At 47.1% G+C, this 15,303-nt stretch overlaps 1 protein-coding gene across 2 annotated transcripts; it reads right to left on the bottom strand.

The window, feature by feature from the left end:
- Positions 1-1,065: 1,065 nt before the first annotated feature.
- On the bottom strand, positions 1,066-14,774 carry si:ch211-284e13.4 (insulin receptor substrate 1-B). 2 transcript variants are annotated; one of them, XM_042708585.1, is made up of 3 exons: positions 14,181-14,774; positions 8,653-11,955; positions 1,066-1,844 (listed from the first exon to the last, which is right to left on the bottom strand). In XM_042708585.1, exons 1-3 carry the CDS (start codon positions 14,530-14,532, stop codon positions 1,837-1,839), a joined length of 3,663 nt encoding a protein of 1,220 aa, XP_042564519.1. In that variant the 5' UTR covers positions 14,533-14,774; the 3' UTR covers positions 1,066-1,836. The 2 variants fall into 2 exon arrangements, with proteins under 2 accessions (XP_042564519.1, XP_031428606.1); XM_031572746.2 differs by lacking the exon at positions 1,066-1,844 and having other exon boundaries at positions 8,431-11,955.
- Positions 14,775-15,303: the final 529 nt, after the last annotated feature.

Here is a 15,303-nt window from a genome sequence, read left to right as displayed (position 1 = left end):
GTGTGTGTGTGTGTGTGTGTGTGTGAGTGAGTGAGTGAGTGTGTGTGTGTGTGTGTGTGTGTGTGTGTGTGTGTGTGTGTGTGTGTGTGTGTGTATGAGTGAGTGTGTGTATGTGTGAGTGTGAGTGTGTGTGTTTATGAGTGAGTGTGTGTGTGTGTGTGTGTGTGTGTGTGTGTATGGTTGTAAGGTGGATCAGAAAGGGGCTGTATAATATCACCCTGGTGATCAGACTATGTATTACCGAACATCATGCTGCTTTATCTCCATATGTCTGTCTCATACAGCATACACACACTCACCCACTCACATTCAACTCCCCGCACACACACACACACACACACACACACACACACACACACACACACACACACACACACACACACACACACACACACACACACACACACACACACACACACACACACACACACACACACACACACACACACATTTACTCACACTCACACACACACATACACAACCAAGACAGCAATCTCTGGATATTGAGCAAACTTCCAACAGCTCATCCCCATCTCAGCCTTTTATGATGACAAATGTGATCATGGTCTGGTAAACAGAAGTATTACTGTTAGTAATGAACAGTGAATGTATTCCAACTGGATGGGAAAAATGCTAACATTCTGTGAGCATGTGTATTGTATTGTATTTGGCTGGAGTTGTATTTGTAGTCACCTTTTGTTTGTGTGCATGTTTTATGAGTGAGTATGTATGTGTAATGAGCTTGTATTTGTACACACATGACATGTGTGTGTGTGTACATGAGATTGTATGTGTATTTGCCTGTTGCAGGTCTGTATTCATGTTGCACATAACATTTGTGTATATGAGTGTGTGTGTGTGTGTGTGTGTGAGTTTGTGTGTATGTATGTGTGTGTGCACATATATATGTGTGGTTGTGTGTACATATGTGTGTGTGTACACATGTATGTGTGTGAGTGTGTGGTTGTGTGTATGCATGTGTGTGTGTACATATGTTTGTGTGTGTGTGAGTGTGTGGTTGTGTGTATGCATGTGTGTGTGTACATATGTGTGTGTGTGTGTGTGTGTGTGTAAATATGTATGTGTGTGTGTGTGTTGCATTCGGCTGGGTTATGGAAGGCTGCCATGAGCTGCAGCCCTTTGGCTGATGGAAGCGAGAGGCACGGCATAAAGTAAGAGAAGGCTGTTCTCAATACACTTCACACTAACACAGTAAGGCAATCTGATTATGCTCACTATTACTCATATACCTTTGCACTACTTATGTCTGCACTTTGAAACATATTCACAACTGTATTAAAAGAAGATGACATAGAAGACAAGGAACATAAATTAGGTTTTTTCTCTCACAGACCAGTTCAGAATTTTCTGTGTAAAAATGGCTACAATCGAAAATGAGGCACTTTTAAAAAAAAGTAATATATAGATGTCTATTCGGTAATCTTATGTATACTATATATTTTCTTTTTCTAATATTAGACTATGTAACATCTGTATTACAATTTCATTAAAGTGGTGAAGAAAAAAAGAAAAGAAAAAATAAATCATTGGCTCTTTGTTGGCAGTCAGAGTCGCTATAAGTCCCTCCTGATTGGCTGAAGGACATCTCAGTGCTACCTGGCGGATATGACCAGTAGTCTTTTGGCACGTGTTTTCATTTGATTGCAACGAATGGATGAGGATGAATAGAGAGTGTGTGTGAGAAGGATGCTGACAGATGCTTCGTCCCAGCCACACCCTCATGGCAATGTTCAAGACGTAAAATCCATCGATCAGCCACACTCATCTATGGACAGACATGTGGGCCGCAGCGGGGCCGTGCAGGCAGGGGTGCGTTCAACACTCTGTGAACAAAACAGAAGAGAGAGGAAGGCAGAGTGAGACCGAGAATTGTTTTTCAAACCTGTAAGTGTTAAAAACACAGGGTTAAAATGAGAGTAAAAGAGTCCAATTCAAAATCCATGTTTTTCCAGCCAGGCCTCAACGTCAGTGTTGACTACAAACCACATACAGGACATTAAGTCCAAGATCTGACCTAATCAGGGGATACAAACAATGGGAAACCTGTGCTCCGACTAAAGCACTCTTTATCCTCACCACACAAGAACAGTGTTGTTGTTTTGGTTCCCTTGTATCCTATTATGGGGAGATTATTGTCTTTTTCTTGGAAGTGACATTTCCCAGGACAAGGTAACAGGGCACCAATTATTTGGAAGGTCCTGATAACAAAAGTGTAAAAATTCAGTGCAAACTGAATTAGGTCAATTAGTGCATGATGATGTAATGGCAATTTTCATGTACAATTAGACTTCTCCGTCCACCGTCTAGCCATCTTTTAGAACCATCTCACAAAGGAGATACAAGAACTCCCTGATCTTGTCAGAAACAATTGTTGTATCATTGAACAAGCATACATCTACATGCAGATGCTAGAACATGTCTTACAAGCGCGCTATATTTCTTCACAATGTAATAACCAAAAATCATAGATGCTAAACTGTATCTAGGCCCATATTTTTGCTTGGAAAGCCATCCATATATCCTTGGCCTCTAAAATGAATACAAGTCGGCATTTATAGCCCAACTGACTGATCATTCGCTCACAGCAGGGGCTTCTCACTGCGAGCTCTCTGACATCAAAACCGCTCTTGCTTATACTTCTTGCTTAAGACATCAGGTCGCTCGATTATGATTCTTGTAAACAGAGACTGTTACTACACAGATGAAACAGATGTTGATTATTACTTATAGTAACTGCACACACGCGCACACACACACACACACAGACACACACACACACACACACACAGTGTAGTTGAGATATTTTTTATATTCTGTATTTTACCATTTGGTATTATCAACACACAGATGGCTGGAGATCCAGCAACTGGTGTTTCATTGCACTTGCCAACTTGTTTTTGACCCTGATTATCCAAGTTGTAACAACATAGCCAGACCATCTCTCATGTTTGTTGAACCATTATGAAGCAGAATGACGTAACAGCTTATCTATGTGATGTTTTTTGCACTACCACACCCCTCTCAGACATGTGTTTATATCTCATTGTTATGGAACACTCTCTCCAAGGAAAGAGGATAACTACGCTTAACAGGCTCCAAGATTGAATCAGTTTGGTCTACAGAAGCTGAGGATTCCGATACTTAAATGACCAGAATGATAGAAATGTACTTGAGTGACAGACATTTCAATATTTGATAAATAGGGTGAAAATAATAATTGAAAATTGATCACTGATGTCAAGTTGTTATGTCACAGTGACAAGAACCGTGGCTGAGTGTAAAGACAGGGCTTAACTCAATGTGGAATGCTGCTTCAGACAAAACATGGCAAGTCTTCCAAAGGAAACTGTTCTTGGTGTTAGTGCTTTATAGTATAACCATTAAGGCAGCTTCAAACGTTTCTATCCTTTACCTGTCAATATTTCCTTGCGTATCAAGCAGGGAGGTAAGAGGTAAGCATCTTTCTGTTTTACTCACTCACACACACCCACACACACACACACACCCACACACACACACACACACACACACACACACACACACACACACCCGCACCCGCACGCCCACACGCACGCACACGCACACGCACAAACACGCACGCACGCACGCACGCACGCACACACACACCCGCACGCGCACGCGCACACGCACACGCACACGCACACGCACACGCACACGCACACACACATACAGAGCACTTGTCAGAGTAACGTTAGCCCTGCTATGACTCACAGTGCCCCAAACCAGAACTCCAGAAAACTTTCAGAAAAAAACAAAACACCTGAACATCCGGTACTCCCCCTCCCTCCCTCCCTGCCTGCCTCCGCACAGGAAGCTGTGACAAAAGCAAGGATGAATCAACAGCACGTTTGGAGAGCCACTCAGCCCACCTACCCAGTCTGTGCTACGGGAGGCTCTGTGACCTCAGGTCTCTGTGCCAGCACTTAGCCGTTTCACTGGGGAGCGTGATGGAGAGGGGGCGCGCTGGGCGAGCTGGGCGCGCTGGGCCCTGGCCAAATTCACCTCTCCCTATTAGCAGTTGGAACCAGGCCTGCACTTCTATTTTACCTCTTCTTGTGACAGATGAAAAACACTAACACACACCCACCCACACACACACACACCTACACACACCCACCCACACACACACACACCTACACCCAACCACCCACCCACACACACACCTACACCCACCCACCCACCCACCCACCCACACACACACACACACACACACACACACACACACACACACCTACACCCACGCACCCACCCACCCGCACACACCTACACCCACCCACCCACCCACACACACACACACACACACACTCACACACACACACACAAACACACACACACACACACCCACACCCACACACACACCCACACAGAGGTAGAGGGAGAGAAACAAAGAAATATATCCTGATCCATCTTCTCCTCCATTTCCCCTCGAGGCCGATGGCAAAGGGGCTGGAATACAAACGGCCATGTGCCCCCCACACATACAAACACTCATCCGTACGCACAGAGAGTGTCTCAGTAACATGCAGCGCCACTCTGCACCTGTCCAAACACACTGGACATTATGTGCTTTCGGTGGAACTGACATTGGTCCTTGGTTATTACCATTCAAAGACACATCCTCTCTCTCATTCTCTCTCTCTCTCTCTCTCTCTCTCTCTCTCTCTCTCTCTCTAACACAAGCACCATCACCATTTTGTACTTGTAATATCTGCCACAGTAATCCGCATTGTTCCCTACACTATGGCTTCTCCATCATTTTTTAGGTACACATTGAGAAAACTACTGCTACACTACTATACAGCGTGTATATACACCCGCACAGAGGTAGAGGTATATATTTATATATATATACACACTATTTGACCTTCATGAAGTTATTTTTCTTCTGACGTCTCCTCTGACGCACGTAAGCTGATGTGCTCTTGCTATTTCAGCATGTGAATATGGCATTCCATATGTACCTCATGCCTATTGTTCTGGGATGTAAAACAATATTAAATGAATCCTCGTATCTGATTTCAACACTCACACCAGCATTGAGATCCACGTTACACTCGCTCTACCTGATACCGATACACGTCAGTTGGCTCTACTTGCATCTGCAGAATGCATACACACACACACACACACACACACACACACACACACACACAAAATGTAAAAAAAGTAAAACACACCAGTGTCACTATGCCAGCTAATACAAGAGATTTCTGTGCTATTTCCATGGGGATGTTCTATGTGAGGTAGCTGAGAACACAACTTCCTTTAGAAAGTCAGTGAGTACAAATGCTATTATTTTGCAGGATGCACAGTTCTGAATGGACGTGGGTGAGTCACGACAGCGACAGACACACACACACACACCCACACACACACACAGTACAGAAACCCAAGCAGAAAAAGAAAACGAGAGTTGCCATGGAACCCAGCTATGCCATGAATGTCACCAAAGACATCCTGGCAGGTGAAACAGCTCACAGAACACATGGGACTGGAGGTCATGTTGGATCAGATTCGAAGAACAGGACTGTCATTGAAACCCTTCGGTGCTGAGGCAAACCTGAAATGCAATGACAGGTCCAAGCCAATTTGAAAGGGAGCCTGAAGACATGATGCAACTGAATTAAGAAGCATTTTAAATCTATGTCTTGATGTTTTTCTACTTTGTGCGTCAGTCTTTAGAGATGGAAAATAAAACTACGAAAAGAAAAACGGAAGAGAGGGTGTCGAAACAAAGGTGAAAATGGGCTTGGCAGAAAGGATCAGAACAGTGGATGACGGAGAAAGAGAGAGAAAGAGAGAGAGACAGCAGGAGACACAAAGGGAGATTTGGACAGAGAAAACAACACCTTCATTGGCATCACTAAGGAGACAAAGCGCCCGAAAACTTCCTTTGACGCACAAAAAAAAAAAATCGAAATCCAAAAATACCTCCTACTCTCTCTGTTCTCCTGGAGACTCTCTCTCTCTCTCTCTCTCTCTCTCTCTCTTTCCGTGCGTGTGTGTCTGTGTGTGTATTCCCTGTTAGTGTCACTGGGTTCAGTCATTATTCTAGGTATTATGCATATAATAGCAATCCCATCAAAGGTGAAAGTGGTACAAAATGTCAAACTGTGCTGATAAAGGTCAAAAACAGCACTGAGTTGATGTGATCAGATCCTCACAGCAGTCTTCGTCTGGTCACACACCACTGTCGTTCAACCGTTAAAGGAACATTTGCCAATCTTCATGTCTGTCTCCATGTCTTCATGTCTGTGTCCATGTCTGTCTCCATGTCTTGAATGCACAGTGGTTTTCTGAACCACTTTGGTATGCTGTGTCCAGCTATTTGTTTATGGTATCAAAAGGAACACAGACTGAGTCCAGCATATGTAATGCAAATGGGGTCTGTGCCTTTGACTCAACATGAGGCTAGCTCGCTATGTAGCCTCTTTTGACTCAACATGAGGCTAGCTCGCTATGTAGCCTCTTTTGACTCAACATGAGGCTAGCTCGCTATGTAGCCTCTTTTGACTCAACATGAGGCTAGCTCGCTATGTAGCCTCTCTCCCTGCAGTGTTGGGTTGGAAACCTTTCTCACATGTCTGCCATAAGATGAACATAACTTCCAATACCATGTCAGATTAGAAATATCATCAAAGTACCCAAAGACTAACAATGGAATTGAACCCATCCATCACAATACTAATGCTTCCTTCAAAAACAGGTCATGTAGAAAGTTCAGTCCAGTTCACATCAGCTTAGAAATGTTGAAAAGTATGCCACAAAACAAACTTCAACAAAGGTGATTGGATGACAAGCCATTGGCATATTAACAGACAAAAACACCCTTTCACTTGAAATAAGCACTTAAACAATGCAACATTCATATAACCGTATCTATGTAACTAATGAAGAAAATCTGTACTGGTTGAAAAAAAAGGCTTATTGCCAAATTTCAGCAGCTTTAACATCACAAAGAAGTCAAACAAGGGACCCCTTTTAACATTTTGCCTGTGTGTGTTGTTGTTGGGTGGAGAAGAATTGAAGACAGGGCCAGAATTCGGTGGGCACTTATCCCCCCTCTTCCAAACATCCCTTCGAATTTCTAATCCTTTTATAATCCAGCAAAGGACAGACCAGGTTATGTAAGGTGTCACTAATACAACACTTCAACCCACACACACACACACACACACACAGCTCTTGCTAATGGTCTCGAGTGCCGAAAGTCCATTATGGAACTGGTTTACAGAATGCCTTGCTGTGTGAGCCGTGGATGGGATGAGTAGATTAGGCATCCCTGACCCTGCTCAACTTTTCCCGTCTAGACAGGCCCTCAATCCTCCGCCAGGCAGTGGTGGAGATGGCTGGGTTTGTGTGGGAGAGAGCAGTGAGTCTGCTTCAAAACCCACACTTTACCTGCAATGCCTCTCCCTTTTTCATCTCATATTCTCAGGAATGTGAGAATGTGTGTGTGTGTGTGTGTGTGTGTGTGTGTGTGTGTGTGTGTGTGTGTGTGTGTGTGTGTGTGTGTGTGTGTGTGTTTGTCTGATTATGCGCCACACTCTTAACTCTTGTGATATAAACATGACCCACATACTGAAACAACACACAGGTGATGTAAACAAACATGTTGTTACCTAGGAGTGACAGTACAATGTCAGACACAGTGCTGGGGTAGGCACAGCACATCTCCCTAAGTCTGCCACCGCACATCTCCCTAAGTCTGCATGGGAGCCAAACCCTGTCATACATCTCCTCAGGAAATGCCAACTCAACAGTCTCACCCCAAAGATTGACAGAGGAACGACAGAAAGGCAGAGAAAAAGATGCAATGAATAGAAGTGAGAGAGTGAAAAGAGAATGAAGGGGAAGGACAGAATGGTCACTGACAGACGCTACAACGCTGTGGCCACACTTGACGATTGGTATGTAGCGAGGACACACACACACACACACACACACACACACACATCCCCACCGAGACTGACTTTAAATCCTGTAATTAGTTCAGAAGCACAGAGTGAGTAAAATATAGATAAGGCCGCGCAGACGCAGCATGGTCTCCCACAGCAATGCTTCAGAGCAGCGGCGGATCTCTCCCCATCCTGTCACAGTACACCCACAGTCTGACCACACGCACCACTGTCAGTGCTACTATACGCACTCTGTCAGCCTCGCGCTACTCCTACACCCTGCCTTCCGTCCCCTAATAGGGCCTGACAGAGTTATCGCCATCCAGAACTAGGCCATTTACTACGGTGGCACAAAATGAAACAGCACGGGCCCAAAAATAACAGTGGAAAGAGGGAGTTACTCATTCATGAGTTCAACCGTCTTTTCTACATCACTCGGAAGGGGCTGAGCACGGTGGTGCTTTTTTCCCCTTCTTGGACTTCTGTGTGATGGTCCAGAAATAACGGTATGAATAACAATGAATGTACAGCTTCAGTATGATGTTAAAGTTGGGAATTTAAAAGCCCTTTTGATCTTGGGAAACTTAAAACACATACACTGAACAGCCTAAATACGTGCTGAATATCTGAATGGTAAAATGCGAAAATAAAAAATACCTGAAGCGTAAAATGCCACTAGGCAAAAAAAAATGTATGTCAGTGCTGTTCTTACCTTTGCCTTCATTCCTGCTATTCTGGTGAACTCTGAGCTCCTCTGACTTGTAGAAGTCGATGCTGGCATAGGTGTTGATGCTGGAGCTTGCACTGCCCCCCACCGACCCTCCCCCAAGGACCGAGGAAAACAGAGAGTGGGTGGCAGTGGACCCGTCCAGGCCTGTCTGCGGACAGTCCTTGGCGGCTAGGTCCAGGTCTATGTAGTTGAGGCCTTGCTCAAGGGAGCCTGAAGGAGCCGGGGTAGAAGGTACAGTGGACACCCCAGTACTGACGCACTGCGGGACGGTCGCCTGGCCGCTCCACGGGGAGCCCTCCAATCCCACACAGTGAGATGGCACGACCTGGCTGCTCTCGTAGTACGCGGAGGACAAGGAGAGGGGCAGCGAGGGAGATGCAATGAAGGTTTCGGAGCGGTGACGCCGCCTCCCAAGGGGGTCTGCCCTGACCAGCCTGGTCCCCTGGTCCGGACTAGAAAAGGGCTTGGCCGAAAAGTTCAAAGCCTCGTCTTGGGACATGGATGACGATGACTGGGCAGTGTGTGTAGGGGGCTGGGATGTGTTGGCACACTGAGCTGAGGGATCAACGAAGACCATTTCAGAGTATTCTGCTGGTATCTCTGCCGGCACCAGGGCCAGAGGGCCAGTCTTTCGGTGGCCCAGCTCCACGCCCCGCACCGCCTGGGGCGCCATGACACGCTCCTCGCGGGCCTTGGGTGCCACAGCCGGCGTCAGAGCATGAGCCGGGGAGAAGGAGGAGAGGGGCGTGTGGGATAGTGGAGAAGGGGAGTTTCCCAGGTCCATGTTTACGTATTCGGAGGACACCGAGGAGGACAGGGGTGCCGAGAAACTGCGGGGGAGGTTGTTGGCGCTGCTGGGGCAGGGAGGGGGTCTGTGCAAGGGTCGCGGAGGTCCCGGGGCTACCGACAGTCCTGAGTCTTTCCTCCTCTGGCCTCTCCCTCTCCCACCACACTCTCTACCGTAGGCTATGCTCACATACTCCCCAGGGCTCTGGGGCACGGTTGGGAGGAGGTTCTCCCTCACCCTGGGCAGGGTGTTGGCTTTGGACATGTCCACAAAGAGGCTGGATGGACGACCCTTTCTCTGCTGAGAGTGACCCTGCTTCTGAGACCCTGGCCCTGCGCGCCTTTGATTTTGATGGTGGGCTACCTCTTTGGCACGTGCTCCCCCGACCGAGAATCCCCCTGCACCCCCCATTCTGGCCATCCTCCCACCCCCTGCCATGGACAACGACATGGGCCTGTCCTCCAAGCTCTCGCTGCTGGCCGAACTGGAGGAGAAGGAGGAGGAGGAGAGGGAGAGCTGGCAGCCTCCAGTGTGTCCCACTGAAGCGTCCCCTTGGGTGCTGGGGTATCCCCTCCGCCCTCCTCTCCTTCCAGTCCCACAGTCTCCGCCATTACCACCCCCTCCTCCCTCGGGTCTTTTCCCCTGGCCCAGGTCATCCTCGAAGCGGGTGGAGAGCGTGTGTTTGTAGGAGCGCGGCAGTGAGAAGTATGAGTACACCATCTTGGGTTGAAGCGGGTGCTGGTCGTGATGGGAGGGTGGCGTGCTGCAGGCCGAGCGGGCGCTGATTGGGGACATGTTCATGTAGTCGCTGCCCGCCCGGCTCTCCATGCTGCCCCGGCTGCCCCACAGGCTGCTGCCTGCCAGGCCGTGCAGGTCGGGGGAACAGCTGCTGTTGGGAGACATCATCATGTAGCCCTCGGAGCTGGGCAGGCGGCCATGCTGTGGGGGTGAGATGCTGCTGTTGGGGGTCATGGCCATGTACTCGTCTGCTCCCCCTCCATCGTTCCCCTTGGAGCTGGAGTCCGACATGGGAACAGAGAGCGACAGCAAAACAGGAGTGGCTTTGACTCCTGGCAACATCGACATGTAGCCACCCTCCAAAGATGCCTCGCTTTCGTCTTTGGCTCCGATTACCCCACTCTCGACTTTCACGGACAAAACATCACCTCCCTGCCCCACCAATGCTGTGGTCGCGGTGCCTCCTGAACCTCGTCGAGATGCGAACGACTCCCTGCTAACGCTCCGCGACATCACTGCATAGTCTTCGTCCTCATCTTCCTCTTCCTCTCTGCGCCTCGGGACTAGCCGGTCCTGGGTGTTGGAGGATGGGAGTGATGCCCTCTTGCTGAGTAGCCTTCGCTCGGCCTCGCACTCACGGCTGGAGGATCGCCGCAGCATCCTACGCCCGTGCGAGCGGTGCCCAGAGCCAGAGTTGCCGTCCCGGTGCCCCATGACAATGTAGCTTGCAGAGCCACCCTGGAGTCCCATACCCACCGCAGACATTGAAGGAAGTCCAGAGCTGAGCAGAGAATGCTCCCCCGGGCTGGAGCCGTACTCGTCCGAGGAGCCGTAATCACTGGGAGAGCCTGACACAGAGACTCTCTGAGGGATGCGGGTGTAAGTGGACATGGCGACACTTCCAAATCCACCAGCAGCCGCAATGATGCCACATTCGGAGCCGTGTCCTGAGCTGGAGGATAGGCTGGGAGCTGGTGAGGGAGCAGGGTTGGGCGTGTACCTGGCCAGGCTGAGGGTGATCTTGGCTGGGGTGGGAGCTCGGGTGGGCTTGGGCCTCAGCGTGGGCGTTGTGGAGCAGGAAGAACCATTCAGGCTGGGGCTGGTGCTAGTAACTGTGCTTCTCGCAATGCTCGACCCGCTGTCATCCATGCGAGCGCCAATGCTAGCTGTTCGCGAGCGTGAGATACCATGCCTGGGAGTAGGGGAGGTGTTGGTGCTGCTCAGTCCACTTGCCCCAGGGGTCTCCGTGCGGGCCCGTCTGGAGAAGCCCACCTGGGACGGTGGCAGATTTGGGTGGTGCCGGCGGGAGGGGACACTGATTGGATTCGAGGCGGTACCCCCGCCGGCAGTGGCCCCCACAGACTGGGTCTTGGTGCGCTGGCGAAACTCCTCGCTCAGAGCCTTCATGGCCTCCAGCAGGGTCTCATGCATGTTCTGTGCCACCACCGAGTCTTCCACCTGCATCCAGAACTCGCCAGGGCCCGTCATGGCCGAACGGCCCACCTCGATGAAGAAGAAGTTCTCGGAGTGCCCACAGCGGCGCACGTTCATCAGCTGCAGGACCACGGCAGCCACGTCAGAGTTGAGCTTGACGAAGTTGACCGTCTTGTCAGTCAGGCAAAGGCGGTAGATGCCCACCAAGTTCCTGGCCTGACCTAAGCCTTTGGGCCACACTTTTACCTGCCATACCTCCTTGAAAGCAGAACTTGGAGAGGGGAGGCTACACTCGCCTCCACTCCCACTGTCTTCTGGGGTCTTACCTAAGGAGAGGGGAAAAAACAAAACAGCTTCTGAGACCAGGGAAACTGGACTATTCACTGCTGCAAAACAGAACCCCTTAATTTACATCTTAAATGATCCTTAAAATGAATCCTGATTTTTTTCAGTGGGAAAATGAAGTGGATTTGTGCACAGATTAACAGATTAAGAGGTTTTTAAAGGGGCAAAACCACTTAAATATAATAAAAAACAGGGAAAATTGATCCCACAAATAACATCTAAAAAAGGCTCTTCTTCTCTACCTTAATTTAAATATTGCATTACGGTACTTTTATACATACTGTACAATATTCCTGAATGTATAATATGCAGTGATCAAAGTTCACAGCTCCTGTTTTAAGTGTTTATATAGGTAAGACATGCAAAATACAATACAATACAAGTCCTTCAAATGCATGTAAAAACCCTGCAAGTACCACCAACACCCAAGGTGGCACTGATAAAAGCTTACTAACTTGCTAACTCTTGCTCGAGTGTTCACTCTTATGTTTGTATAAATATACAAACACACACACACACACACATATATACAGTATATATACAAAAAATTGTTCACACTAAGTAGGCAATGCATAGTCAACAAAGACATTTTAAGGGCCTCAAAATAAACATTTTACATTTAAGATATCCGTCTTAAGGATAAGGATCATTCAGAGATTTCCTTAAATCTGTTTACATGTAACTCCTTATTAATCCCTTGAGTTTTGATGAACTAAGTTAAAGACCTCAACAGTTGTATCACATATCTCTGGACATTGTTTTTAAGGAGTCACTAAGGGCTTGGCTAAATTCAAGGTAAAATGAAGGGAGCATGCTTACAAATTAAGAACTTCTTAATAAAAACGAGGACCTTTGGCGTAGTTTGAGGGGCAAAGCAAGGGGAGTGTAAGTGTATTTTAAATGTGTTATGTTTCGATTTAAGCAGTGATACATGGCACTCAAAGGTGAGTGTAAATACATACATATATGTTAAAATAAGTTTATACAAAATGAAATCATGAGTAAGATGCAAAAGTTAGTTAGATACTAGTGGATTTGAGGATGCACTAGAAGAGGTGGAGAATATTGTGAGGTGTACACCATGTAAAGTGTTCTGTGTTGCTTTTTTAAACTTATTTTACGTATATTTTATTTTATTTATATTCAGGTATGTATTTATTTCACCAGTATAAATGTGTGGCGCCATAAACTGAATGGAAGAAATAAATAACATCTAAATACTTTCTTCATATTTTAAAAACAAATATATATATATAGCCTATATATATAAGCGTACTGAATGGTAGACGGCAGTTCCTCAGAAACAAAAATACTTCATGAAATGAAAACGCCATGCTGTGTTTAAAGCATTTGCTCAAAAAACTAGATGCCAAATATCACCAAACATGCTAAATGGGATGATGTCCTTAACATTTCTCAGTATTTCCGTTAGGGACTGTACGTTCAGCAGCAAGCATTGCCTTCTTCAAGTGACCTCGCGGTTGTGCTTCCCTTCTAATTAACTGAAAGGGAAACGTGATGTTTGCATAGAAACTGCACATGTATGCTACGGTGGTCAGTTCGCAGGGCGGGGGCGACAGTCATTACAAACTAAATAGGAAGGATCCAGCAACAAACCCGTTTTCCAATTAAAACACGCGGTCGCTGCAGCAGCGCTATAGCACAGAAATGTAGGTTACACGCACACAACACGCACAAATGTGTAGAAAAACAAAAACAGAGTGCCGTGTGCTGCTGCTGCTGCTGCTGCAGCCAGGCGCTGCACAATGCGCCACCCACGATAACGAGAAGCGTAGTAATACTGCCCAGCCACTATTAAACCCACTAATAGGACTGTGCATTTCTCAAATCACCGATGAAGATGATTATTAACCGTCAAATAGCCTATATATGATTCAGGCCAGTCATACAATTTTACATGCCTTACGCTGGCTCTGCAGCTCGGGTCATGCTGCAACACTCCATCCCATGTTGCTGTAGAATAGTGTACGCTGTTTCGAGCCGATGTGCATTAATCACTATTAGTGCACCACCCCAATAGTATTATTGTAAGCCGGTACAGCATCGCAATCATACATTTTGATGAATAATGCATTATCGTATTCATAGTACACAGGCTACATGTTTTTTGACCGAAGATACCACGCCAGGTCTGTCAACCACACTGGGAGCACAGTGTAAATAACGGTAATGATGGTTTGCTTACTTCTGCACTGAAGGTCCAACATGGCCTGGTACCATTCGTTCTGAACCTCTTCAGTATCTGCTGCAATGGCAAAGCTCTCTCCGCGCGTATAGAGCACTATCATGTGCTTATTCTTGGAATCCGCCCGCTTGTTGATGTTGAAGCAAGACTCCAGGTTAACCATTTTTTTCGGGACGGGGGACTTGCTACGGAATTTCTTCTCATTCTCGTAATACTCAAGGCGGGCAGGGCCGTGGTCCGAATCCGCACGGAGAACGAAAAATCGCCGGTGCATAGATTTTTGCTTGCGGAGATACCCGCTTTTCCGGACGTCATCATAGCATTGATGTTCCACCACTGCCTGGGTCTCCATGGCTAGCCAGGTTTCTTATTCTTCCTCCTGTGCTTGCGAAAAATTATTATGGTGTGCACTTGATCATTTTAACATCCCGACCTCCTCTTGCTACCAAACGGAAACAAGTGCACCCTAACACAGACAAGCTAATTCATTTCAACATAATTCTTGCAACCGAATCTGCCTCTCATATGCCCGCCTGCGTACACACACAGCCTTCCCCACACACGCTCTCTGGCGTTCTCCCCCACAGCCCCCCTTTTCTCTCTCCCTCTCTCTCTCTTTCTCTCTCTCTCACACACGCACACACACTTAGCTGATCAGACATCGAACTGTCGTAGTTGTAATTGCTAGAGTAGGCCTACCTCGATTATATTTACTCTGTATATACACAGATGCCCACCACCCGGCCACCTTTGTGCAAGTCAAAAATAAAATGCCTTCAGTAGCCGTGAGTAGACTATAAGGAACGATAACGACAGGAGTTCTGTGTACATGAATAGTCTTACAGTGTTACAGGATAATGTTTAAAATCAGTGCTTAGTAAAACATTATATTGTGGACAGACGTGAATCCTGAACCTGCCATTAAGAGACTATATTAGCCATGTCAAATAAGGCCATTGCGTTTTAATCCTTTCTGTTTGAGAGTGACAGAACTGCAAACATGTTAGCTAAGACTATAAACGGTTGTTCTGCAGGTAAAGGAAGTATATATCTTTCTCTCACTGTGTGTGTGTGTGTGTGTGTATGCGTGTGTGCAACACGCGTGTGTCCAGTATTTATTAAT

This window comes from Clupea harengus, chromosome 8 (assembly GCF_900700415.2).
Source record: "Clupea harengus chromosome 8, Ch_v2.0.2, whole genome shotgun sequence".
Lineage (NCBI taxonomy): Eukaryota > Metazoa > Chordata > Actinopteri > Clupeiformes > Clupeidae > Clupea > Clupea harengus.
The sequence above is the reverse complement of the archived record's forward strand: the minus strand, read 5'-3'. Positions and strand labels throughout refer to the sequence as shown.